This window comes from Megalops cyprinoides, chromosome 12 (assembly GCF_013368585.1).
Source record: "Megalops cyprinoides isolate fMegCyp1 chromosome 12, fMegCyp1.pri, whole genome shotgun sequence".
Lineage (NCBI taxonomy): Eukaryota > Metazoa > Chordata > Actinopteri > Elopiformes > Megalopidae > Megalops > Megalops cyprinoides.
In genome coordinates, this window is record NC_050594.1 from 4,953,314 (window position 1) to 4,979,340 (window position 26,027).

At 44.7% G+C, this 26,027-nt stretch overlaps 1 protein-coding gene across 5 annotated transcripts in view; it reads left to right on the forward strand.

The window, feature by feature from the left end:
• LOC118787507 (collagen alpha-1(XII) chain-like) overlaps nt 1-24,451 on the forward strand; it is a 79,888-nt gene extending 55,437 nt beyond the window's left edge. For 3 of the 5 annotated variants that reach the window (XM_036543090.1, XM_036543093.1, XM_036543092.1), the window contains 21 exons: nt 181-324; nt 654-818; nt 992-1,030; nt 1,165-1,303; nt 2,879-3,021; nt 3,438-3,547; nt 9,384-9,542; nt 10,128-10,205; nt 12,460-12,546; nt 12,979-13,032; nt 13,523-13,618; nt 14,219-14,272; nt 15,862-15,915; nt 16,220-16,273; nt 16,858-16,929; nt 18,286-18,321; nt 18,428-18,494; nt 18,734-18,916; nt 19,838-19,915; nt 21,887-22,057; nt 23,512-24,451. In XM_036543090.1, coding sequence (XP_036398983.1) covers nt 181-324; nt 654-818; nt 992-1,030; nt 1,165-1,303; nt 2,879-3,021; nt 3,438-3,547; nt 9,384-9,542; nt 10,128-10,205; nt 12,460-12,546; nt 12,979-13,032; nt 13,523-13,618; nt 14,219-14,272; nt 15,862-15,915; nt 16,220-16,273; nt 16,858-16,929; nt 18,286-18,321; nt 18,428-18,494; nt 18,734-18,916; nt 19,838-19,915; nt 21,887-22,057; nt 23,512-23,576 — 2,048 coding nt within the window. In that variant the 3' untranslated portion in view covers nt 23,577-24,451. Of the gene's footprint in view, nt 1-180; nt 325-653; nt 819-991; nt 1,031-1,164; nt 1,304-2,878; nt 3,022-3,437; nt 3,548-9,383; nt 9,543-10,127; nt 10,206-12,459; nt 12,547-12,978; nt 13,033-13,522; nt 13,619-14,218; nt 14,273-15,861; nt 15,916-16,219; nt 16,274-16,857; nt 16,930-18,285; nt 18,322-18,427; nt 18,495-18,733; nt 18,917-19,837; nt 19,916-21,886; nt 22,058-22,305 lie in introns of all 5 variants that reach the window. The other 2 variants (XM_036543094.1, XM_036543091.1) reach the window with 2 other exon arrangements.
• Nucleotides 24,452-26,027: the final 1,576 nt, after the last annotated feature.

Sequence of the window (26,027 nt, forward strand, 5' to 3'; positions counted from 1 at the left end):
TGGGGTTATATCAGCACAATCTACTGCAGATTTCCCACAGGCTGGATGAGAACTGCCTGTTCTTTCCAGCACTGTCCGCTTGTTTTTCCATCAATCCCTTAAAAACAGACACATAGTGCCTCACAGCGCAGAAATGTCACACCCCGAGTCTGGACACCTTGCTCTCTGGTCGCTGTCCAGGTGCTGCGCTGAAGCACGTGGGCGAGAAGGTCTTCACCTCGGACAGCGGGATGAGGAGGAACGTTCCCAAAGTGCTGGTCGTCGTCACCGACGGCCGCTCTCAGGACGAGGTCAAGAAGAGCGCATCGAAACTGCAGCACTCTGGTGAGTGGAAGCAGTTTAGCTGTGATGGGGGGAGGGGGGGGGAGGTTTACTTATCCGAGATAAGAAGGCGTTCTCTCAAACCCAACAAAGTTTTTGCTGTGTGTCATAATTTGGCGGTGAGTACGAAGTAGAATTCTGCAGATTTCTTGGTTGGCCGCAGATGACAAGCCTATTATTTTGTCAGATCTTTTGGAGTTTTTTTTTTTTTTTTCCTTTACTGGTAAACTGAAACAATGTGCTGCGAGTTTTTCTGTGATGTGCAGAGAGTAGGGCTAGGCTGTTTCGGAAAGAGAAGTCAGTTTAACCCCTGCCCTGCCCCTCCCTGTTAGGTTACAGCGTGTTTGTCGTCGGCGTCGCCGACGTGGACCTCGCCGAATTGCGGAACATCGGAAGCAAGCCCAGTGACCGGCACGTGTTCGTGGTGGACGACTTTGACGCCTTCGCCAAGATCCAGGACAACCTCATTACCTTCATCTGTGAAACAGCAACCTCCAGTAGGCATCCATTTAGCCTCACATCCTGCAAACAAACACCTCAGAAACAGTCCTGAACTCAGGAACATTTTCAGAATGAACAGATGGTTATTTCTCATCTCACGTTGTTGTACATTGAAACCGCATTGCATATTATATTACGCAATTGTTATATTCTATCCCTTTTCTTTCAGCTTGCCCATTGATTTATCTGGATGGATTCACATCACCTGGTAAGAACAAGTTTCAGCTCCTAAATACATGCGTGTGTACTTGTATTGCCAGTAATAACCACATACAGCATGTCTCTTTCAACCTGAACTGGCTCATAACTGACTCATGACTGGTCCCATGATTTTCCTTGCAGGCTTCAGAATGCTTGAGGCCTTCAACATCACAGACAAGACCTTCGCCGCCATCAAAGGAGTCTCCATGGAGCCAGGCTCCTTCAACAGCTTCATCGCCTACAGACTTCACAAGAACGCTTTCCTGTCCCAGCCCACGAAGTAAGCCCACAGCTAGCATTCACACAACGCTGGGAGTTCGCCCCCTTCTGTTCACTGCTTTGTCATGGCGGTGGTGGTCATTATTTTTAACGACTTTCCAGGTTCTGGTGTTTGAGGTCCCTCCGCTCCCGTTACTCCTTTCTGGGGCCGGGGCTCGTTTGTTGTTGCAGCTTGTAGGGCGAAGTGTTTAGCCGCGCCAAATTGCTCTTGCTCAAAAAAAAACGAAGCCCCCAGGGCGCGGCCCGCCCGTATGTGTCATTGCAGGAGTTCGCAGAGGCACCCTGAGGTCAGAGGCTGAAGTTTATTGGCCCTGTTAAAACGGCCTCGGCCAATAGCTGAGCTGCAGGGGACTCCGTTCAAAGGTCCGCAGCCGAGCGAGGCTTTGCTCTCCTGTCCGTAATGATACCCCCGCTTTGGCGTGCGGTTAGGCCGCTGACTTAACGCGCCTGAATGGAAACATTTCTCGGCTCTTTAGGAGTGGAAAATGCTTCCAGGATGTTTCCCGGAGGCCTGCGCTGGTGCTGACACCCATTTGAGATTATGCAGTCAATATGCTTGCTTCAATGAGAGAGGCTTTGTCTCTGTGAAGGCTCTCAGCTGTGGTTTGGCTTGGGCTGCTTATGTGTATGTTTTGCACAATGAGATAGACAGTGCCACATGGCAATTCCAGCCAGACCATGCTCACACGCCAACTGTGTCTGCGTAGTTTTGCTTTTCATTCAGATCTTTTAGTTTCTCTTCATGCTGGTAAAAGCTGTCCAGTGTGAATTTGCCAGCCAGGACATTATCTCTTTCTTGCTGGGCTTTATGTTTGTCTAGGGATTATCTAGGGACACCAATTTGGGCTTCCTTTTACTCTCACGCATTTGTGATGCTATACATTCTGAAGCCCTTCCCTCAGAGAACAGACTCAAATTTGCAAATAGAAAAAGCAGGAAGAGGAAAAGACCAGTGTGGCTAAAATGTAAACCTCCTGCAGGTGTGGGAGGTGACAAATATTTGGATATCAGATGAAATACATTATGAACATGAGGAAATCTACTGGTGTGAACAGTATTAATGGGACCATTCTCTGGCCTGATGAAGCTCTCTGACTCACAGCACAAAGCTCACTCTGATTGGCTGAATCAGAGTATCCTGACATTTGATAAATGAAAGAAAGATCCCTTGATCTATGCTCAAATGCACATAAAACCTCTGACCATTTGTGTTGGCCCAGAGAGCATGTTGCTCAATATCTAATGCCCCTGGTTAGTCAGTTTTCCTATTTTGTGCAAAGTGACTAAACAGTTCAGTACAGCAAATGCCTTTGAATCCCCATGTCTGGAGTATATATTAACTCACATTTAGTCCTCAGCTTATAACTTATGACCACCTCTTGATAACTTTGTTTCCCATGAGGAGAGGATGGTTTTGGTGGTCACGGGGATTGATGAAAAATGTGAGGAAATGAAGGAAAGCACCCTCAATGACAGAGCGCATCAGGGTTTTGTTGACTCTGGGGCTTGGTGGACGTGGGTAGAAAAAAAAAACAAAAAAATCAAACCTGTGATTTTTTTTCTTTTTCTTTCTCAGAGAGATCCATCCCGAGGGCATGCCCCACACCTATACCATTATCCTGCTCTTCCGCCTGCTCCCCGACTCACCCACCGAAGCCTTCGACATATGGCAGATCGCGGACGGCGGGAACAAGCCTGAAGTCGGGGTCACCATTGATCGTAAGGCTCTCCATCCTGTAGCTGTCCACCAGCTGCGCTCTCTGAGGTCTTTTTTTTTTAGTTTTCTTTTTTTACTTTGGTCCTGCTTCGCTCGCGAAACGCCAGTGCTGGAGAGCCGCCTTTTAATGGACTCCAGACTCCAAAGCCGCATTGATCTCCCTGGGTAATTACCCAAGAATGGAGGCTTAACCTCCGATGCATGTGCTCTCGTTAGCCTCGGCCCGCCGCTCAAAGGCGACCGCTCTTTCTGTTTTGGCCCGGCCGTCGCGCCACGGGGATGACCCGATAAGTGCTTGCCGGTGTGGGTCCCCTCTGCGATCGTTTAGGAGCCTTGGCACGACCTCCCTTCTTGCGCGACGTTGGATGGCGATCTGAAAAAAGCCCCTCCCCCTTCTCCCCCCTTCTTCCTTTTTCAGCATCCAGGAGGGTGTTATCGTTCTACAACAAGGACACCAGGGGCGAGACCCAGAGGGTCACGTTTGACAGCGATCAAGTGAAGAAGGTCTTCCACGGAAGCTTCCACAAGGTAAAAGCCATTTTGGGGAAAAAAAACATTTTGGGGAAAAAGCCATTTTGTCAGCAACGTTGAGTTAGAATGACGGGGTATCACAGACATCATAAGATGAGCCTTTTCACTGTTATCTAGAGCAACTTCCCAGGTTAATATGGCATGAAAGTGCATATATATATCACAGTATCAACTCCAAAAACAGTATAGCTACAGAACAGCTGGAAGTCCAAAAATGAGCATCAGATATTTTTGGTAGACTTTTAATTTGGTTTTTATTAGCCCACTCAATATAAACTTTCAACAGCATGAAGGAGAAGATATGCTACACAGCGTATCAGAGGATCTGTGCATGCCATCATACATTTTCAAAAAGCCAAGGTGATTGTCTGCAGCAGCATTACACAAGTCCAAGATATGGTGTGCTTGCAGGGGGGTTAGAGTGAGTCCATAAAACAGCGTTGCATCATGGGTACTATGCTGAAACTGTAGACTGCATGCCTTGGCGAGCCAGGGGCTAAAATACGACAGTTTTGATGAACCGTTGGAAGGCCCATAAATATCCCTGTGCTGGTTAGCTTTGGGGGAGGGGAAGGGACCTTAGTGCTCCGTCAAAACCTGCAAACCGTTAGAACTGGAATCGTAAGGAGTTCAGATTTACAGTTGGTCTGGCTAGAGCTGTGCCTGGGTTCCATTTCACTCTCAAACGCTGGGATTCCGCTGGACTGATCTCTCGTTGTTTGTAGCTCCCCGCTATGTTATAAAGAAATCGGCATGAAAGAAGGGCAGCTATTCCCCTGGCAGAGTATTAAGGAGCTTCTCTGTTCTCTGTGGCTCTTGTCTCAGGGCTTCAACAGGAGCCAGCTGTTTAAATCAAATTTATTTGTATTTCAAGATGCCAGGGAATAAAATATAACTATGTAAAGCAGCGCAAACAATTTTTGTTAGCGCAATTCACCCTATATGAGGACAAATGCAGAATTTAAAAAAAAAGTCAAATAAAGATATGCTTTTAGCCAAGATGTAGGAGGACTTACTGACAGTGAATTTAAATGTTAGTATAGTATCAGGGGAGCAAATGGACAGATGGACAGATCACACTGAAGTAAAATACTTTACATAAGCATTGTATGAAAACATTATCAATCAGTTCCGCCTTGTATGTAGTTGTGTCTTATGAAATATGGTTATGTGTGGCTAAAAGAAGTAAGCAATTATTTGTCCTCATCATATACTTATAAACGAATAATGTGTCACCTTCTCTAAGCCAAGGACGCCTGCCAGACTTACCAAATGATAGTGGCAGTAGGACCAGTATATTGTCAGCAGCCATTTTATAATGTACTGAAAGTGTATTGGGCACAGTAATTCAGAAATGATTAGATATCATTTAGTAAACTGTATTTTTGAGGAAAAACACAGAGAGAGTCAGTTCAGGGACCGATTTGAAATACGTCTCAGGGACCAATTTATTTTGCACAGTGGATAAAGTGTATGAGAAACAAGGGGATTACGAGTTGCTTATTATGCAATGTTTTACCTTAAAAACTATATTTAATTCCTCACCATTAATAGTTTCCTAATGTTTCCTAGCACCAGAAAGTGCGTCATTTAGGTCAGAGTGGAGCGTGGAGGGAGTGTGTGAACACACACATGGGCGCGTACACACACGCACACGCACACGCACACACACACACACACACAGCCATACATAAGCTCAAAGAACATACCGATGACGACCGCATGGACAAATTTCACACGAATCTATATGGTATTTCAGTAAAGCCGTTAAAACGGTGCACCCGCCAGCATGTCTGTTTGGAAAATATTGAGTCACCGCTGTGGCTATTGAACAATTACATCAGGACGCCTGTGCAATGCCAGGCAGGAGTTGTTTCGTTTTTTTCATCTCCCCCCGGATCCAGCGCTGTTTCGTAGCCAGGCCTCTGGCTTTGCTCAGCATCAGCTCGGTCTGGTAGCTGTTTGCTCCTTTGGGGGGGGGGAGAGGTACGCCCCTGCGGTCTGCAGCTCCTTCCTGTGCGGCTGTTCATGCGCCCTGTCAGTTCGGTGTGTGCGCCTGCTTCCGCTACACACCCCGCGGGGCCCTGGCAGGTGACCCCCCACGTGGCAAAAAAAAATGGATGCCGGCGCAAACGTTTCGCTCACCGCCGGGGTCACAGATGACAGGTGGTCGTCACGGCAGGGGAGGCCAATTACCCAGGCCAAATCGGGGGAAGTCTCCGATGCACGTTTCCTATGGGCTGAACGACAGATGTGGCAAAGAGCGAGTCATTCTCATTAGCTGTGCCTGTGTGTGCCAATCCTCGGTGCTTCTGTACAGTGCTGAAACATGACCCGTACAAGTGTAACCCTGTATGAAACGAAGGAACGGAGTGTGAATGAGGTTTTAAGAACCAAGGAAAATGTCAGTGACAGTGCCAAAAGTGACGTGTTACACATGAACAATGAGACCACCCCCTACAAACTTTCTAGCTTGTACCAGGTCGTTTAGGCCAATTTTGAGCTTTTCTGGTTATGTTTTTCAATATTTTTCTGGCCATAGAGTTGAATATGAACTCTGCACTTCATATATTTTAACTGTGTGGTACATGTTATAAGTTGCAGAGGCATTTACCTTAACTGTGTTCTCAGAGCAGCAGGTAAAGAATACATTTCACTTTGACGGTAGTGTTTCACTAGGAAAGTCTGTGTTTTCACATGGGAAAATCCCTGAAGATGAGTTAAACAGACTCTCATTTGCCCTCTAGGGGTTTTCTGTCCTCTGAGAGACAGGACATTAATAGGGGAAACTTTGGCAACTTTCAAAGGAGGCAGTATATGCGTGTCATTAAAAGACTTACAGGCTCCTGTGTTCTTTGGGTAAGGAAAGCGGTAACATTACCGTAGATGTTCCACCTGAAATGTTTTTCCATGTTAGTTTATGCAAATACCCACTTATTATCTGTGGGGAGGTGCTGGACAGAGACTTTCCATTTGCAATGTCCTTTGCACCAGTATCCGTGTTCCCTACTAGCAGTGGGCCAGGGGTGGACAGGAAAAGCAAACCCACATTAAAATGCTATTATGAATCTATTCTTTGAGGAATTTCTTGCTCTGTATGGCTTTTACTTCTCCACTTCTATTGATGGGAAAGATTTTTTCCTGTTGATATCTTGTTGCTGCATTGGTTATTGCAATGGTTGCCCTATTGCTCCATTGGGTGCTTTGGCATCATAACTCTATGGACTGGCCATAAAGCCGTTCAGCCATTCAGCGTTATCCCTCAATGAACTGGCAGCCTTCCATTACAAACGGAACATTCTCCATGCTGGTTGCCAGGGGCCTATACAATATGTGCTCAAAGTGTATGTGGAAACGCAGAAATCATAACATAGGTCGCACCGATGACGATAATTGCCGAGGGCTGCCTGAAACCACAGAGGATTTATTTATTATTGTTTATGTACGTTCTTACTTGTTCTCCCGGTATTGTTTGACAAACAGGTCATTACGTTTGTTTCGGTAAGTTATTAGCGCTGCCAATAATCCCCAACGGAGGTTTATCCGTGAAGCAGCCACTGAGATGAACTGAGACGGCAGCTCTTACGTTAAATCTGGCCTGCTCCTGTGGCGACACTGACTGACTCTAGATGTTTGTCTTTTGCCAAGCTGGCCGAGGGGAGGCGGTGGATTTTGAGGGGTGAACCCGCAACCTTTTGATTTAACAGCAGTCGCATCCTGGGAGGGAAAGGGGGAAAAAAAATCTGGGAGAGCCACCAGGCTGGCCAAGAACAATAAAATGGAAATGGGGGGAGGGGGTGAGAGAGAGAAGGGAAACCATAGAAAACCATCAGTGGGGGAAAGAGGAAAAAGAGCTTGACAGAAGCAGAAATAAAACCATATGCAGGGGTGTTTCTGAATACAGCAGAGGTCAAGTGAGAAAATACCCAGGAGCCTTAGAGTGGGGTCCAAAATGAGCCGAGACGACCACCTCTGGGGGAGCCCCTGAGGGGGGTATGACAGTGCATCTTCGCTTTGCACTCTGCGCCAATCTGTCGCCATTCTTTCTGCATACACAGGATTTGAATATCGAACAGATTAGGATTAGATTAGGTTAGATTAGAATATGCCTGCAGGCGGGCATATGACCATGGCATTCACTTACGTGAGAAGCAGTGGGGGCTTTTGAGCTACTAATGAAGGATAGGTGGAAAACTAACCCAACCCACGGTAATCATCCTGTGCTTTTTTCTGACCGCAGGGCAGGATTAACAAGCATGCCGGTTTGATTAAGGCTAACCCCCCCCCAAGCAGCTGATTCCTTTGTGCTGTGTTTGATTGCATCTAATGGTGCGGCTCTACCTTTGAGAGCTTCACGTGAAATCAGTCAGAATTGGAACTGGTTTACTCTAGTTACCCAATCTCCCTGATCCGTTCGTGGAGATTAAAATTGTTAAACTTAGTCCAGGTAATGATTTCATTTGAAGTGTGTAGGTGTCTTGTAATTCATTGGTGTCAGACATTGTTAAGTCAAAAGGAGTTGGCTGCTGATAATACTAAATGTAACCCTGGAATGTTTGCTAATTGTCAAATTATGTCTTGCTCATCTGTTGTCACTGGTGGAAATGATGTGGTGGATAGTATTTCACAGCGTCATATCTTGCAACGTTAAATGCATGAACACTACCTAAAAGCGTGACAGGGTAGTTGCTGCAGAAGTAATAATTTTTTGCTGTTTATCATTAAATCTCCCCAGACATTACATTACTGTAGGGATTGACTTATTTTCCCCTCCCTGTTGATCACAGAAAACCATTAACAAAGGTCACAGAGTGCATGCTGCTATCGACCCACAGGCCAGAATCCCGGGTTCCAAATATCGAGAGCCATGGGCAAAATATTGTCCCCCGTTGCCAAGGAAGTTGACCATAATGGCGTGCGTTGCTTCCAAGGCCTGTGGCCTATCCTGTTGCAGCTTTAGCTACAAAGCGGGAATGCAAGCCGTTGACGTTAGTGGAGTGTCGCAGACTCAGAGTCGGTCTGGCCGATTGTGAAAGGGCAACTGCGAAGGAAAGCCGAGGGGAGAGGAGCTCTTTTGATGGTTGCCCGCAAATTGTGCTCGTTAAGCGGCGTGACCGTGCTCGACGGGGACTGCAAACATACAGACTCTGTGTAAACATCTTATGGAAAGAGTTGCATTTGCACGGCTTACCACGCACTCGGCCGCAGTGGTGCAAACGAACAGGCACAAAGCAGACACAAATCAGCTGTACGGAAACACTGTTCTCATTATACCCTTAACGAAGAAAGTGCTGACGTGAAGTTTCCCACAGCGCCTTTACCGATTTGTATTACCTTACAGAACATGATAATCTGCAATTAATTTAAATGTATAGAGAAAATGCTGGAGGGAATACGATGTGAATGTGAATAGGGGTATTTTTGTGAAGTAAAGCATATAAAAAAAAAAAAAAAGAGTGGCTTGCGGTTGCTACTTTTGGGGCAGAATCAGCCTGTTTTTGCCATATTCGTTCATGTGTTTTTTCCAGGAGAATCTGTCTTTGCTCTTCAATGCCTTCCTTGTCTGAGTTTAGAGTAACGTCCCCTGGGCTTAAAGAAAATCGCATTTCCATCTAGGGCCGGAGTAGCCAGCAGTGTTTTAAATGTAATGGCTCTTCAAGAAGGAAACAACAGACACCTTGACAGACAGCCGGCCTGCTCTGCCAGCCCTGTGTTCCCCATGATCAGCGGAGCTTAAGGATATCACTTCAGATAGGTGTGGTTTTTTTTTTTTGTTTGTTTGTACCAGAGAAACAAAGAAAAAACCATGTTGTCTGTTGTCTTCCCTTTCCAGCTTCATATATCTGTCTCACCGAAGAGCGTCAAGCTGAACGTGGACTGCCAGGAGGTGGCAGAGAAGGAGATAAAGGAGGCAAAGAACATCTCCCTGGATGGGTACGAGGTGCTCGGCAAAATGGCGAAGCCGGGAGGCTCCTCACGGGAGACAGCCACGGTGAGTGAAATCTGAATCATCATTACATTTACATTTGTGTTCATTCATTTGGTAGATGCTTTTATCCAAAGCGACTTTCAAGTGAGGAAGAGTACAACACCAGCGAAAGCCATACACAGAGTCACAATATTAGAAGTGCTGCATGACCACGTTTCAATAGTTGGCCAGACAAGGTACAAGCCAGCTGGTAGGGACACAAGTGCATTGAACCATTAGGAAAACAGAGTTTAGGACAGAGTGTGATGTTTTCTTATTTAGGAAATAAGAGAACATCACACAGAAACTGGAAAATCGGGATGAAATTCATCATAAAGGACACGGCTGGTCAACATTTATGTCCATGTTTGTGTTACGTAGCCGGCTGACAGGCACTACTCTGTGCCCCCACATAAGCCCCAAGTTCACGTTTGATCAGGGGGCGGTAATTCCCCCATCCCTCACAAACCATTGGTGCAGCCCCAGATCAGATGCATTATGGAAGCATTGCCTGAGTCTGTAGTTTTTTGTTTTTTTTTTTTTCTCTCTAAGCTGAAACGCTGTATCGAAGACATGTGTGACATCCGTTTTTCGTTTTGGTTTGCGCAGTTCCAGCTCCAGATGTTCGATATCGTCTGCAGCTTGGGCTGGACGAGCAGAGACAAATGTTGTGACCTGCCATCAATGGTAAGAGGAACCTCTATAAATATATCAGTGGGGGGGTTGGGGGTTTGGGGGTGGGGGGGGGGAGGGTTTCCTGCTATGTCCACTGTGAGCAGTCAGGGAGAAGGTCCAACCATTACACAGCTTCTCTATACATCTCCACCATGTAACACTGAGGATGTCTGAATGTCTGCACTCTGACAACAGGATGGATGTTGGGTGGGGGGGATTGTATGAAAGTCTATAATGTCAAACAGCAAAGCCAAAACCTTTATGGGATATTTCACATTTTAGACAGCAGAAGGAAAACTGAAAAGCATAAACCGCTGAATGTGTTGGATCTGCAGTTTTGTAATTGCAGGTGGTTCAATGTTTGGTTTGAATAGAGGAGAACAGGAAAACTGGTTATGGCAGGACTGAACTCCCTGTGTTTGAGTGCATATCCTTTCTGATCTCATCCACCAACTCCATGTTTAAGCCCGGTGTCCCTCGACAACATTTTTTTCATATCATGTTATAATTTTTAAGGATATCGTGTTACGTAACAGATGCAGAGTCAACAAAGCTCCAACTTCTGTTTTCCCAGAAGAGTCACATATCGTGCAAATGGAGAAGCCTCTGCCGACTCCGAATTGCACTCAAGCTACTTGAATGGAAGGGATTTGCAACGAGGCGTAGCGTTGTTAGCGGCTCACAGTAAATGCTTCTGTGCTGTTGTCAGTGCTAATTTGTCAGGCAGAAAAGTATGATAAAAACTGCCGCACCACGGATTTTGCAGCATGTGGAAATTTGAAAGAATATAAAAGATTATTTATGCAATCTATGCGTCACAGAAAAATGACACATTATGACCCATGAGATTTTATAGGGGTTCCGTGCTTTGCAAAAGCCATGGGGGTGCTCAGGGCCCTCAGATGGATGTGTCTTTAAAACTGAAATATTGTTTGTACCTTCTGCATAGTGTTGGCCAACAGAAATAACTAGTTTTTGAGACATTTATCAACTGTTTGAATAACACCTTGGGATGTTCTACATATGCTCTACGTTCAAAACGGAACACTGGGGAAGTATTGCTTGCTTGCATGTATGAGGCATTCATAAAACAAAAGTTTGTAACAGCCAATTCAAAATTCACTATTGACTTTTAAAAGAAAAAAATCAAAAAAAAAATTTGTCATACATGTTACATAAATGATGATTTAAAATAAACAACTGACCGTTGTGTCAGAGAACAACCCTTTAGTTGACATTTAAAGAGCCAAATGGCTGCCTTTAATACCTTAATGGCTGCCAGAGAGAGAGAGGAGGGGTTTTCGGTTTTTCATGGCAGAGGTTAACACAGCAGGCTGGGGGGTGGCTGGGGGGCGAGGGGGAAAACTCAATTATCCCCTGGCTGGGGCGTTGTTCTCCCACACCGAGCTGTGCGCCTGCGAGGTGAGGTATTGCAGTTTTTTTCGGGGATGTGGGTCTTTGGCTCTGCCCTGTCCGATCTGCTCTTTCTCACTTCAGGTCCCGCTTGAGATCCTCGGAAACACGTGCGGTTTAGACGAACAAACCCAGCTATTGTTCTCAAGCTGTTGAAAACATGATCCCCCCAACTATTGTTACTCTCTGTGTGGGGGGGGGGTTAACAGAGAGCACGTTTTTAATGCTGTTTCGCGTGATCTGATAAAAAGCATGAAAGGAGCTGCTTGCTTATGTTGTGTTGCTGGTGGCTTCTATAATTTGCCTACCTGTTCAAGAAAGAGGTTGTTGTCTAAGAACTAAATTCTTTTTGAATGATGTTAATTTGTGCGTAATCCAATTCAACCAAGTCTGAACACAAGATTGCCTTATGGTTGCAGTAGACTTTGAGTGAGAATTTTGCCCTTTTTACAGGTTTTCTTGTTAGTTTTAAGATGTTTCCTCGTATCCCCCCCGAACCTCGTGGGCCGCCATGTCTCAAAAGCACAGCCCGTGTGTAAACCATCAGGGTCGCTCGTAACTCTGATGTACGGACATTAGGGCACCCTTTTCTACTTTCCTGCGACCGGGTCAGCGGAGTTAGTTTTCCGGCTGACTCCTCTGACCTAAATGTCATGCCCCCTGAAGGTTCACGCTGCCGAGGGCTGCCGGAAGGGCCCGGAAGCTCCAACTGGCCTCTGGAGGGTGGGGGTGATGTGGAGGCCTGTTGGACCTCTCTGTTTAATGTTGAACACTCGCTCATATCAACCACTCTCTCTCCCTCTCCCTCTCCCTCCCTCTCTTCCCCCCCTCTCCTTTTTTCCATGAATACCAGAGAGACGAGCTGAAGTGTCCGGCTCTTCCCCACTCCTGCACATGTGCTCAGGATAGCATCGGACCCCAGGGCCCCCCCGGGCCTCCGGTAAAGACATTATCCGTCTCCGTCTTGCCCCACTCGCCCGGCGGGGTTCTCTCCTCCCGCGGCCATTGGGAGGGTAACAGCATCCAGAGCTCAGCTGTGATGATGAGGCTGGAGAGACTCAGGCCCTCCCGGGGAACGCTGTGTTATCATAACAGCCCTGGTGTGAAGAAGACATTTTCGGGACATTAAAGGAGGGGGGGGGCACTTCCTGTGTTGTTACGCTGTTTGACTTTCTTTCTGCCTTGAAATGAAAGCCCCGTAAGACATCAAAAAAAAGAAAAAAAAAAAGTCTAAGTAAGCCGTTAAGAGTAGTGTCAGCATGAATTATCTGTGCCTGAAGTCCCAGCGAGGCGTCTTAGTTTTACAGTTTAAGGCTTTGGTCTGGATTCTGCTCTTGCAGCTTAAATAGCCATAATTCTCTTCCCTTTCCAGGGTGGACCAGGCACTAAAGGCCCTCGAGGTGAAAGGGGAGAGACTGGTCCAGCTGTAAGTAGCACGCGCACACAGAGCTTTCACAGTTCAAACCCCTCACTGTTTTAAGAAACAGAGACTGATGCACTTGTTACCGTACCATAGTACATACATTAAGACAAAGAAAAAATTCAGCCAGCATCTGAGTGCTGGATTGCATCACAGGTTGTCCTTAACTCACAGATTAATGCATGTACCCATTTTTTTCCATCAGTCAGCAGTCAGAGTCAAGAGTTGCATTTTATTGTCAGAGGGGAGAGGTTGATTGAATCTAGGAATGCTTACTGAATCCATGCTGTTGTACTTCAAGGACCCCTGGACTGTCTGTTGTGAGGAATATTGAAACAGTTCCAGTTATTAACGAGCTCAGTTCTGCTGATTCTGGTGCCTTCTTCCAGTAATAATAACCGCTACAGAGGAATGGGGTGCTGGAAGGATGATGGGAGCTGCTAACGAATTGCTTCCAAGCCTGATGTTTTTTTTTTCTCCCTGTGCTTGTTTTTAGGGTCCAATGGGTACACGGGGAGAGCAGGGATTACCAGGCCAAATGGGACCCCCGGGCCCCCAGGGACCCAGCGGTCTGTCTCTACCCGGAGAGCCCGTAAGTCCCCTTAATGCTTTGTGTGTGGCGTGCCGTGGTCTTGTTTCTCCTTACAGGCAGCTAATAGGGCCTGTTTTCCAGTGATTTTCCCAAGGCTTTTACAGGCCGAAGGCGACTGTGGGCAGAACCCACAGTGTCTGCATTCCCTCGTCTGGGAAAACTGGAGCTTCACGCAAAGGGGCGAACAGCGAATCCTTTTCTTTGTGGCATGCTGAGGGAGATCATTACATTACATTATTGTCATTTAGCAGACACTCTTATCCAGAGCAACTTAAACAGGTTACAATTTTTAAATGTTATCCATTTATACAGCTGGATATTTACTGAGGCAATTCTGGGTTAAGTGCCTTGCTTAAGGGTGCAGTGCCCCAGCGGGGAATCAAACGAGAAACCTCTTGGCTATGAGCCATACTCCTTACCACTATGTTACACTGCCTCTCAAATGACATGTGTAAACCGAACGTGTAAATGTCAACTTACAGCAGATCCTGAATAATATATTATTATAATATAATATATATGTTTCCTGCAGAGGATTCTGCTATATTTTTGTGTTAAAGTTTGTTTTAACATTGAAATATTTCTCTCTCTTTATTTCAGGGTCGTCCGGGACCCAAAGGAGATCCTGGTGATTCTGGACTACCTGGACCACCAGTGAGTACTGCTTTTGGCCCTGTGCCTATACTGTGGATTTGGACAGGAAACTGTAGATTATCCACAGCGTGCATTAACGCTACTATTTTGGAAGGCCTCCACATGGCAAGCTCGAGGCAATATTTCACGAGCGAGATAATCACAAAGAGGCTACAACTGACAGCAGTCTCAAACCACGAATTCATATTGACCTGCAAATTAACATTTCATCCCTGGCAATCTATCAGTGGCTGTGACTACTTATGTTTCTTCAGATGATTTACCTTGAAAATAGGAGTTTTGGCGTTTCCAACTGGGAAGGCCCAAGCCAAGGCCAGTGAAGCGTTTGAGCGTTGTCCATGCAGTAATTTCCCTCGCAGCCCGTGTCAAAATGGACCACAAATGTGGTGCGGCTTCCTAGATAATCATGGCAAGGTGGAGGGGATGAGAGGTTCCCAGACAGCTCCACATGGATCTGAGGATATAGTGGTTCCAGGAAACCCTTGACCCGCTTACACTTGACTTCAAGGTTATCCAAAGCACGTCTCCCGTTTGGAAAGCAGTCGCAAAGCTGTCAGTCAGTGGAAGCCGGATCGAGCCTTCAAGAGTTCATTTCTGTGTGGATTGTACAGTGCCGTCTCGAAAGAAAACTGTCTGGACACCATGTGGAGGACTTCACAGGCAATATTATACAGAGGAATTGCTGGAGAGATGTGCTTTCATTAGGAAAATGGACACAAATATCCTTTCTGTTACCAATCATGTCTCACACAAAGCAGAAGGACATCGTTCATCGTCATCGTTACCACCTCCGTGGTGTGGAGCAGTCAGTTGAGATGAACGTGGTTTAGCTTGTCTGGGACACGGTGTGCCCTTATCGTGGGTGGATTCTTACAAATCTGATTCGCTACAGGGATTTTGCACAGGAAGTGACACGGCCGCTCTATGGGAATCCACCCCTGCTCCCACGAAAGACCCACCATTACCGGAATGGGCTGGTTCTTTCCAAAGGATCCGTGTATTGTGGCGTATTCCAACAGACCGGCTCAACATTTTCACATGCTTGCATACAAATGATTCATTTTTTACGCAAAACAAAAGCAAGACAAAACAATACAAAACAAAAACAAAAAAGCCTTGTGATGGCACATTCTTGTGGTATTTCACATGACATTGACCACTTTATACTCCATCTGCTTGACTTCATGCATCCATACAAGTGTAATGTGGGATTTGTTGAGGGATAATCCCTCAAACAGAGTGTAGTACAGGCGCGTGATGAATCTTGAAGCAGATGGCACAGCGAAATGCATATAATGATCTGCCGAGCACACGAGTCCCAGGTTTAGAACACCAACGTGGGTCTGGAATGTATTAAGTTCACTCTAAATCACAGTCCTTTGCACGGAGCATCAAAGGCCTGAGAGAAGGGGCAGTAAAACGTACGTTTCAGAGCAAAACCAAACTGAGGTTTACTGTTGCTTCAGGCAGAGAAGGTCGGTATCTGAAACTGGATGGAGCTGGCTGGACAGGCGTTAGTGACCTAGGTGAGTGGAGGTTAGGTGGTAAAAAAAATTGGGCTCTAAAGTTGCTCTCCTCTGTCCTCCTAGGGTCTCCCTGGGGTTGCTGGTTTTGTAGGTCCGATCGGACCATCCGGGCCGAGGGTAAGTAAACACCAGTGTGAAAGAATAAAACTTATTCTAGGTGGTGTTGATGACTGCTTGACATGTGAACTGCGACAATGTGGTGGGTTTGTGTGCTTGTTTTGACTGTCAGCATTTTACCATCTCACTGTCCACAGTGGCCAAAGCTGGTTTGATTTCTGTCCTGAACAGTCAATACTGTGAATTAAATGAACTGATTTGTTCAGAAATCAAGGGATGGCTTTGCATTTCCCTCATTGTACTGCAGTTTGTATGTGTAGGTGTATTTTTTCCCCATTTGCTGTTGTTTGTGTCATCATTATAGGGTCCACCAGGAAAGGAAGGACCAGCAGGACCCAGAGGCCCATCTGGACCAATGGTGCGTATCCCTGAGGAGAATATATCCAGCACTCACCGCAACAAACAGATCCATTTCAAGTGCTCATATAGTTAGGGTAGAGGTTGCATTTTGTTTTCGGGTCCTGCTGGCTTACTTTGCCCCAGGTCAGTCATTCCACTGAATAAAAAGGTTGTGACACCAAGATAAATTGACACACTCCCTGTTCTCAGATCAGTGTTTGCCATCAGGTTGTGGACTCTTTTCCTGCGTGTCATTTCTGCATAACTTTAGTGCTCTTGCTCCTGTGTTTACTGACGGCTGCAGCTGAATATGGAAAAACGGTGCAAAAAGCCTCTGTTCACACTGTGAGGGGAAACTCCTCATGCTTTGGGAAGCTGAGAGTAGATGTGCATGTGACTGCATGTGAAATTTGGTGTGCATGAGACCCACCACTGATATGTGTCCCTCTGGTCTGAAATACATACTTTTTATGCATAGTGCTGTCAAGTACAAAACAAGTCAAGACTATTTATGACTATGGGTTGCAACATCTGAGCATATCTCTCACAGTGTGGCTGCGTGATTGAATTGATGATTTATTGTTTATGTCTTCACCCATCTAGGGAAGTCCTGGATCTCCTGGAATGCCTGGTTCTACTGGGAAACCAGGAAAGCCTGGTGACACAGGACTCCCGGTACGTACAGGGTTTGGCACTAAATAAGACCACGCTTCTGGCACAGTTTTAAACCCACAGATGCCTAGAGCCAAGACTGCAGTGCTAAGGCAGCAATTCCTGGAAATTTTAGTCAGTCTCTCAGGTTTGAGTATCACAAATAGGTGGAGGCCAGGTAATTTCAGGGAGTCCTTGACCCCTGTTCATTCCCCCAGAAATTCATATATGTCAATTCCAATTGTATTTAAGGACATAATTTGAGAATAGGGGATACACGCCTTTATGAAAAGTATGGAGAGGCTATGAAGTGGGAGTGTGCTGTAACCATGAGCCAACAGCAACCAGCATTTCTTAAAATGTGAAGCGGATGTGGGTGTGGAAATTTACCCTTGAATCATAGAATTTAACCCTATACTGTGAAATTGTATAGTGCAACTTTGGTGAATATGTTGGTGCATATATTAACCCTTTAGTGAGGTCACAGGTGTGAATGTTTCTTATGACATATTCGAGGAAAGTGGTCCAAACATTGATAGCTGTGTGTTGCACCATTTGGTCATGGCAAAGAGAACCAGATTCACGAACCATCTGTCTAAGTAAGGTCTCTCAATGGACGCAGGCGTCCACTGCCACGAGTGAAAACACCGTCTATCAGCACGCCCATTGAAACAAATGGAAATACCGTGTGAAAGTCATTTTGTTGCCAAAGTTCAGGATTTCAAAGGGAGCTGCCTCAAGTCTGAATGGAAATCACAGACACTTTTTTTTTTTAATAATATGGAAACTTCAGTCTAAGAAGCGTACAGAGCAGCGGTCATTTTCCTTTTGTACCACGGTCCAAACTTGAATCAGAAGCTGTCTGAAGTTGTCCTTGAACAGCTCCAATAACACGGGAAAGCAGACAATGCATTGATTGTTGAGTTTGGGTTTCCTGCTTTGTCCTTATAGTGTCTGTCTGTCATGCAAAGACCAACTGTAAGAGGGCAGATCAATGTTAACAGACCGCATGCACTGACACACATCAAGCCAAATCTGATGCATTACATGATGCATGAAACAACTGTCATCTCTAGTTAGAGGAAAGACTTCCTTAGAGGAAGCATGGTTTTTGTCATTAGTGCATATCCTGTTGTATTAGTCCAACTTTGTTTCAGGTCAGCACACTCTTGGGTGTGAAATCCAAAAATTTAACATACATCGTTCTTATGACATTTGGAAAATCATAAGAGGTCGCAACACATTCTTATAAGGAGAAGGAATAAAAACAGGATATAATCTAATGATCAATTGCAAAATTCAGAATTTCTTAATTTCTTTTCTCATATGTATTTTATGTATGTTTATTTCTGTATTTTCTTGTTTTCTTAATGATTACAGGGAAGCCCTGGCATGAAAGGAGAGAAAGGAGAAAGGGTGAGTATTGCTGAACTGCATGTTTCTTCCAAACTGGATTGCTGTTTTCAGTGAATGTTGTCCTTTTTGCTGTAATTAAACACCTCTGCCTTTGGTTGTTTTGTAGGGAGACTTTGCGTCCCAGAATATGATGCGATCCATAGCCAGACAAGTGTGTGAACAGCTGGTCAATGGTGAGTGACTGTGTTTGGTGTCCACATATATGCATGACACACACAGGCTATAGAGTAATGTCAGTTCCCAGACAGGACCATTTAAAATCCACGTCACACAACATGCACGCACAACACATACACACTCTTCATAGATTCACAGCCTGAGCATATTAATATGAATTCAGTTGTGACTAATTCCAGCTATTTCTTAATGCTGAAAAGGGTTTCATTGCTGTTTTTTTCTCTTTTTATTATAGGTCAGATGAGTAGGATCGATATGATGCTGAACCAGATCCCGAACGGATACCGTAGCAACCACCCAGGACCACCAGGACCCCCTGGCCCACCTGGCAGCGAAGGACCCCGTGGAGAGCAGGGACAAACCGGCCGAAACGGTTTCCCCGGAAACCCAGGCTTACCAGGTCCCCAAGGAGAAAGAGGTGCGTTCTTCCTGGGAGACGATGGGTGGGTCACCAAATAACAGCTGGATCTTCATCACAATAATTTCGCCTTTCAGCAACAGATTTGGGTTGCTGATTGGCTGAGCCTGTGGGTGATTTTGGAGGTGTGATTTTGCAGACTTGTCCTTCCCAAGGATGTGCTCGCACCCCTCCTGGTGTCCCCGGTCTACCTGCGAGACTGAGGATGTGGCACTAATGTGGCCTGGCCACCGTTCCTCACCCTGTTCCATTCTCTCCAAATTTATTCCATTGGCCACCAGCTTTCTGTTCCCGTAATATCCATTTCCAAAACATTTCCGGCGGTAAAATGGGGAAATTTTTCTGTTGAGAGTCACGGAACACCTCAAATTTTGACATTACCTCACTGTTGCCAATAGCCAGTGGTGAGGGCTTGTTATTATTACTTTATTCATTCATTTGGCAGATGCTCTTATCCAGAGCAACTCCTGAGGCGTAATGGGGCGTATCTCACACCTTACCTTATTCAAAAAAACTGTATCGCATGTGAAACAAGAATAACAGTAAGAGGTACAGAATAGCCTGGATTAAAGTCGGAAGTCCATTGAAGCTGGAAAAAAAACCTGCTAAAATATAACCATAACATAGTGTTCAACAGTTACCTGTAAGATTACATTACATTACATTATTGTCATTTAGCAGATGCTCTTATCCAGCGCAGTTTACATGGGTTACAGTTTTTACACATTATCTGTTTATGCAGCTGGATATTTACAGAGGCAATTCTGCCCAAGGGTACAGTGGCAGTGCCCCAGCAGGGACTCGAACTGGCAACCTTTTGGTTATAAGCCCTGCTCCTTACCACTACACTACTTTGTTAATGTGTTACATGGGTATTTTTTTTAATTGTCGCTATGGTCACCATCTTCCTTAATGATGCAGGGCCGCCTGGAGAGAAGGGCGAGAGGGGCGTTCCAGGCACCGGAACACGAGGACAGAGAGGTTTAACCGGACCACCTGGTAAGAGTCCATCACCCAGAGCGCATTTTTATAAATCAAGGAAAAAAAAAAATCAAGGAATTTCACAGCCTTGGGAAAGCTCATTGTTCCCCTTAATCAGGACAATGCAGAAAAGCTTGAAACAGGAGGCTCGGCTAGTAAGGGCCTCATTGCTCCAGGACAGCTGGCAGCAGCGTGCCAGCCCAGTAAATCTCTCTCAGTGTCCCTTGACGCGATGCATTCTTCAGCCCAAAATCGAATTTGGGAATTTGGGGGTGGTGGTAATTTCTTGGCTCGGAGCAGGACCTCCCTTTAAGAGGTGAAGGCCTCCTCTCAGCCGAATCGTATTCACAGCAGCCGAGGGCAGGGAGCTACCGCACTGACAGACGCTGCTGAGTCGTGGATAGCCGTGCGTAATAAATCGCGCGCGAGCAGGCAGGAGTATTCCCAGCCAAACACTTTCCCTTCCTGTGGATTTATTAAGCTTATGCATAACACTCTCAGGAGTCTGTATCACAGGAAGCATTGTTCATTTGTACTCTTCAGATTTGGATATTCTTGGCCGGACAAAAGAATGCATTAATAGAGAGACGGTTATGCAGCTTTCTCTGTTCAGATTTGATTCAGATGTGATTCACAGTCTCGGCACCCTAAGCAGTGCCACACTGCTGTAGAGAAATTATCATATATTACACAAGAAATCTGTGACAGTAATAGCAAAAGTAACAAAATAAAATTGTTTTTTTTTAACCATCATCTTATTGACATCTTATTAATGTTGAAGATGCAAAATGATGAATAAATATTCACAGAATGATAACAATGACATGACCATGGCTAGATGACAGAGGTGCAGATACAGTAAAACATGGGAAGAATTACATGTAATGAATATTGCAATGAAAAAAAAGACAAGACATTAAAATGCTGGGTTAGTAATGGTAATGGTAACGCTGGGTTAACTTGTCCAGAGACATGTGTTTGCCAGTCTGGCAGGAAAGAAATACATTGCCTCAAATACTGCCTTTACTGCAGTTTGTTCTGAAACCTCTATATGTTAATTTTGAATACATGAGCCTCACAGATGCCATGTGAATCAAGAGCAAGGCTGTCACAGTGTTTTTTTGACAGTGGTTAGAAGCACAGACTTGATGCATTTTACATATGTCCATCTCCAATCAATGACGTCTGACCTGTAATCCTCTGAGGGTCCCCTGAAAGCAGAGCTTTCCTTAACAGATGCGCTGACCATTTCAAGGGGTGCAGGACTCCGGTTTCGATGCCGCAGAACCGCTCAGAATTCGCACGGGTCTTTAACCCCTTAAGGGGGGATGGGGCAGGTTTAAATTTCGGCAATTTCAGCCCCTTCCAAAAAAAGCATGACTTCATCCGCCCCGGGGCTCTGGGCAGCAGAGCTGAAACAGCCATCCTGTTTAATTGCAATGCAGTGTGTGCTTGTCTAAACGTTGACTCCCTGGGGGCGTGTGGGAAGGTCGGGGGGTGGGGGGGACAGTGGGCGGGGGGGGTCACGCCGAAGTGGAAATATCATGCAGTTCATTCAAAGATAGCCAAGTCTGATCCTGTGAAGAAAGACCAAAAAAAGTACATGTAAGGGAAGCTAGTGACGATGAGTCACTGCTCGGTGGCTAATCAGATTGTTGTACAATGAGCTTTCTCCCGGTGGCTTCATTGACAACACATGTGCTGACTTAAGGGAGCGAGTGAAGGAGTGTGAGAGAGAGAGAGAGAGAGAGAGAGAGGGGAAAATTCCATACTAGCTTTATACCGTCTAGACAGTCCAGGGCAGGGGGTAACTCCACTGTGCTGTGGCCTATTTTTTCTTTCTTTTTTTTTTTTTTTAATTGAGCAGTCTAAATATTTAAATTACAGTGGTACAAACCAATTTTCCCTACGATTTCCATTTGAGATTTGAGGATGATGTCAGCGGGTTCCAAGCACTTTTCCGAACTTTTTTCTTTTTTAAACCCCCAGGCCCACCAGGCGAGTCTCGAACAGGTCCAACGGGTCCCCCTGGCTCCTCCGGGCCTCGTGGCCCCCCGGGTCGCCAGGGAAGCCCGGGGATCAGGGGACCACCTGGCCCTGCAGGTTACTGCGATTCCTCCCAATGTGTCGGCATTCCTTACAACGGACAAGGATTCCCAGGTAGGGTCCATTACTCCTGAGGGTGAGGGACAGTAGAGTAGAAAGAACTTAACACTATATAATGAGTTTTTAAGTAGGTATTGCATGAATTACGTTCAGCATTTAAATAAATACTGATAGCTCAATTTGTTAGAGCTTGATGCGTAATACACTGCTAGTTATTGCTTGTTTTGCACCTCTTAGTTTGAAAGAAAAAAAAATGCTTTTTTTTCCTTCAGTGGACTAACATCTCCTTTAACCTGTTTCAGGTTCGGCATAGTAAATTTTATAAGTCGCCTGTGTGCTGCTTTTGAAATCCAGAAAAAAAGTGTCCTGTTTCTGGGATATTGCTCATGTGCTTGAGAGGCCCGTAAAAGGATAACCACCATGGATATGATAACTGAACAATGCTGACCGTCATAAAACGGAAGAGACTGGCACTAACAACACTTTACAGCTACTAGACAGGCAGCGGCGATGGCAACGTAGTGGTCTGTTTGCATCTTGAACCCGAACGGCGAAGAAAATCCAAACAAACAAACAACCAACCAACCAAAAAAACGCTTCTGTTGGGGAAGGAGCATGTAAAACTACTAACAAAGTGGATTCATGATCTAGAACGTTAGGCGTTAACACAACTCTGTAGAGGTGATATCTGTAAATAAACTAATTGTGCCTTGTAAATGATTTCTAAATCAAATCCACTAAAATCGGTTAACATCTGTAATGAGCTTCTGCCTTATAACCTACTGCTTGCTTACTGCCAATGTAACCTCTTTTTCACCATGCATAAAGACGGCGTTTCCCGCGGCCTCTGCTCTGGTTCGAATCAAAGCACGTGTTGTTTGTACATGTAAACGAGAAGTTTTCTTTCTGGTTATTTTTCCTTTTTGTTTTTTCGTCTTTTTTTTCTAATTTTGCTGTATTGGATTTGTTCCTCTGGTACCTCAGTATGTTATGAGGACTAGCACCAATATCACAAATGTATAGAAAGCCTGGTGTCAGAATTATTACTTGATTTTTTATTATTATGATTACGTTGTAGAGGAACATATTGCATCAAACGCTACTACAGTATGAATACTTGTTATTGGTCATCTTTCCTTTTTTTGTCAAAATGTGGCGCGTAATCGTACCTGAGGAATGTATTAAAAACATACATACTTTTTTTTTTTTTAATAATGACAAATGACTGTACAATAAATGTACAATTGTTGTAGTATCCCACTAGGTCCACTTGTAGCTGAGGACAGTTAAGGAAACAGTTAAACAAACAAGCTAACGGCATCGCTAATGCATTCACACAGAGATACGCTGTGTGCATTATGTGTTCATGTCCACTTTTTTGAAACGTTGAGCTTGTACGTAGCAGAATAACGGCCATGGAAAAGTACAGCTGCTTTTTGTGCATGCCAAGTCATAGACTCCAGACTAAATTCCTGTTCCAATTGGCCAAAAAAACTATTTCCAACCAGAACCTTACCAGCCTGAGCCCGAACCCCACGTAGTCGCAATTCCCGAGGAGCCATCTGAAGACTGAGACAGAAATACAATCGCCCGGTTATTCCTGAAACCAGCGCGGAGAGAGGTCACTATCAAGAAAGGAGTCCGAGAGAATAGCGCCATAAAAACGATGATTGCGTTTCCTTCAAAACCATTCCAATTCATTGTGATGTTTTCACATATGCTTGAACTAAGTCAAGAAAATCATACACACACACAAAAATGGGTTTTTATACCTCCTTATCTGACACTTTTAAACAAACAAACAAAAACGATTTCAGCAAGTTGGAAAGGGGAGGGGGTGTTATTTCTTGAAAACCTGTGAGTTTGCTATCTGTTCCCTTAAGTGTCTTTGCTTGTAATATAACTGCAATAAGTGTTCATCAGAGTCCGGTGTTAAAAGCACTCATAGTGTAAAAATCTGCATTCAAACGTCCATGGAGAAAATGTTTGCCAATGTTTGTTGTAGCACGACGATAACCAACAATAAATGGCAAGGTGTGTTCATCACGATTCATCACAAGTGTCTTAATGTAAAGTTGTATGTTGTTGTATTGCCATTGTGTATTTTTCCATCTTTTTTTAATTGTAAAGGGGATGATTGGATCCAGATCTACATGCAGCACACCAGACTCCACTACAGTAGCTAAATATGGCTTCCATTTTGTTATTTTAGACTAAATATTTATCAGTTTTATTATACCAACTCACAGCTGATTTTACCAAAGGTGGAATTGCATGTCTGTGTTGTATATTTAGTGAGGATTTTTAAAAATCAGAATATAGTTGTTTTTTATCGATATCCAATGCAGTTGGAATTTGTCTGCAAGACTATGGATATAGAATTGCTGCTTTCATGTTTTAACTGCAGATTGTGAATTTCACGGCCTTATTTTCTTATTTATTTCTGAAACAGAAGAGGCATTTTTCAATAAAACTACTGAAAATGTATCATTTGTGTCAATCTCACTTCTCTAAAATGGTCAAAACAATTGGAAAAATGTGGAATTTAGACTACAAGTATGATGGAGCACAACAATACAGTAGGTAAGCCAGAAAAAAAATTACATATATTGGCACAAATTATTGCTCATTTATTAACTTGGTTGCATGTTTATTTTTGTGGCTGATGAGAGTCTATGATCACAGCTTTTGGCAAAGCAGGCCCCAGGCCTGATAATTGGCCATCACCACCAGACAGTTTTAATGACTAATTAGGAACCAAACAACAACACAGGGAGATGACTTTCCTATGACATTGACTCACAAAATGAATGAACTGGTGACAGTTTCCCATCGATCCCGAGACACGCAACACACTTCTGTTCGCAAGCTCTTGGAACCCGAACCAGCACTGCCATTCCCTGAATACTGGGCTACAGTTCTGGGACATAATTAATCATATTAACAGCACTGGGAACGTGGACCAATGTGTCTCACATTATAAATTTTTTAGGATATCTGCATGGATGTAAACCATATCAGAGTGACAGTAGGCTGTGGAGTCAGAGCCTGCAGTGATTTATGTGGTGTGAAGGAACTTAGAATGCAAGTATTCCCCTCGGGACAGGAACGCCAGGCATCAACAGATACCATCACTCCATCCATCTCTCCAATGCTGAACGTTAATCAGAGTGGCAGCATGTACCATGTGGGAAGGCTTTGGCAAGACTTGACTGAGAATTGAACCCACAGCTTCCCCACACCTGCTGCATGGCCTTCTATAACACACCTGAGCGGGATGTTTGAACCATCTTTACCAATCATTATGAAGAAAAATTGCAGGCTTAAAAGGAAAGAAAGGGTTAACGGTGTGGTAAGCGATAGTGGGAGTCTGCCTAAAGTTGACTAGTGGTTGCCAGGTGACGCTGAAAGGTATGTTATGATTCGTATAGTATGCATATTCAAACATGTCTTCTCCAAAATGTTTTTAGGTTCGTACAAGCCAGTCACAAACCGCAATGACCTGAATCTGCACACAGTTTGGCTAAGAGTGCCACTCAGACAACATCACTTGACCAATAATGACTAAGGAAAAATGAATAGTGCATGGTTTGACTTTCTGCGTGGCAACCTGCCAAATTACAGCTTCCCAAAAAATGTTTCCTGTAATCTTACAAATTCACCCACAAGAACTTCCATAGCTAACCTTCATAAGCCAAAGGAAATTTTGATACAATGGTTCGTACAAAAAACCCTAATGTTCCCTTAACATTATTCAAGTTGTCAGAAAGATAATGCCTCTTTAAGCTGATTTAAAGATAGGACTAGCTGTTTTCTGTCAGGCTCTGTGTTAGAGAAGTTCATCTCTGTCATCACACTGCTCCCAACCAGCTTAGTGTACTCATAGTGTTCCCAAATGCGACTGGCAGTCACTGCAGAGGGATCATCCATGGCTTTATTGTGTTTCATAACTACTGCTGACGTTGTCCTGAAAAAGTGCATGCTATCAAAACATTTTTATGCAGTCACCTGAGAATCTTTACCT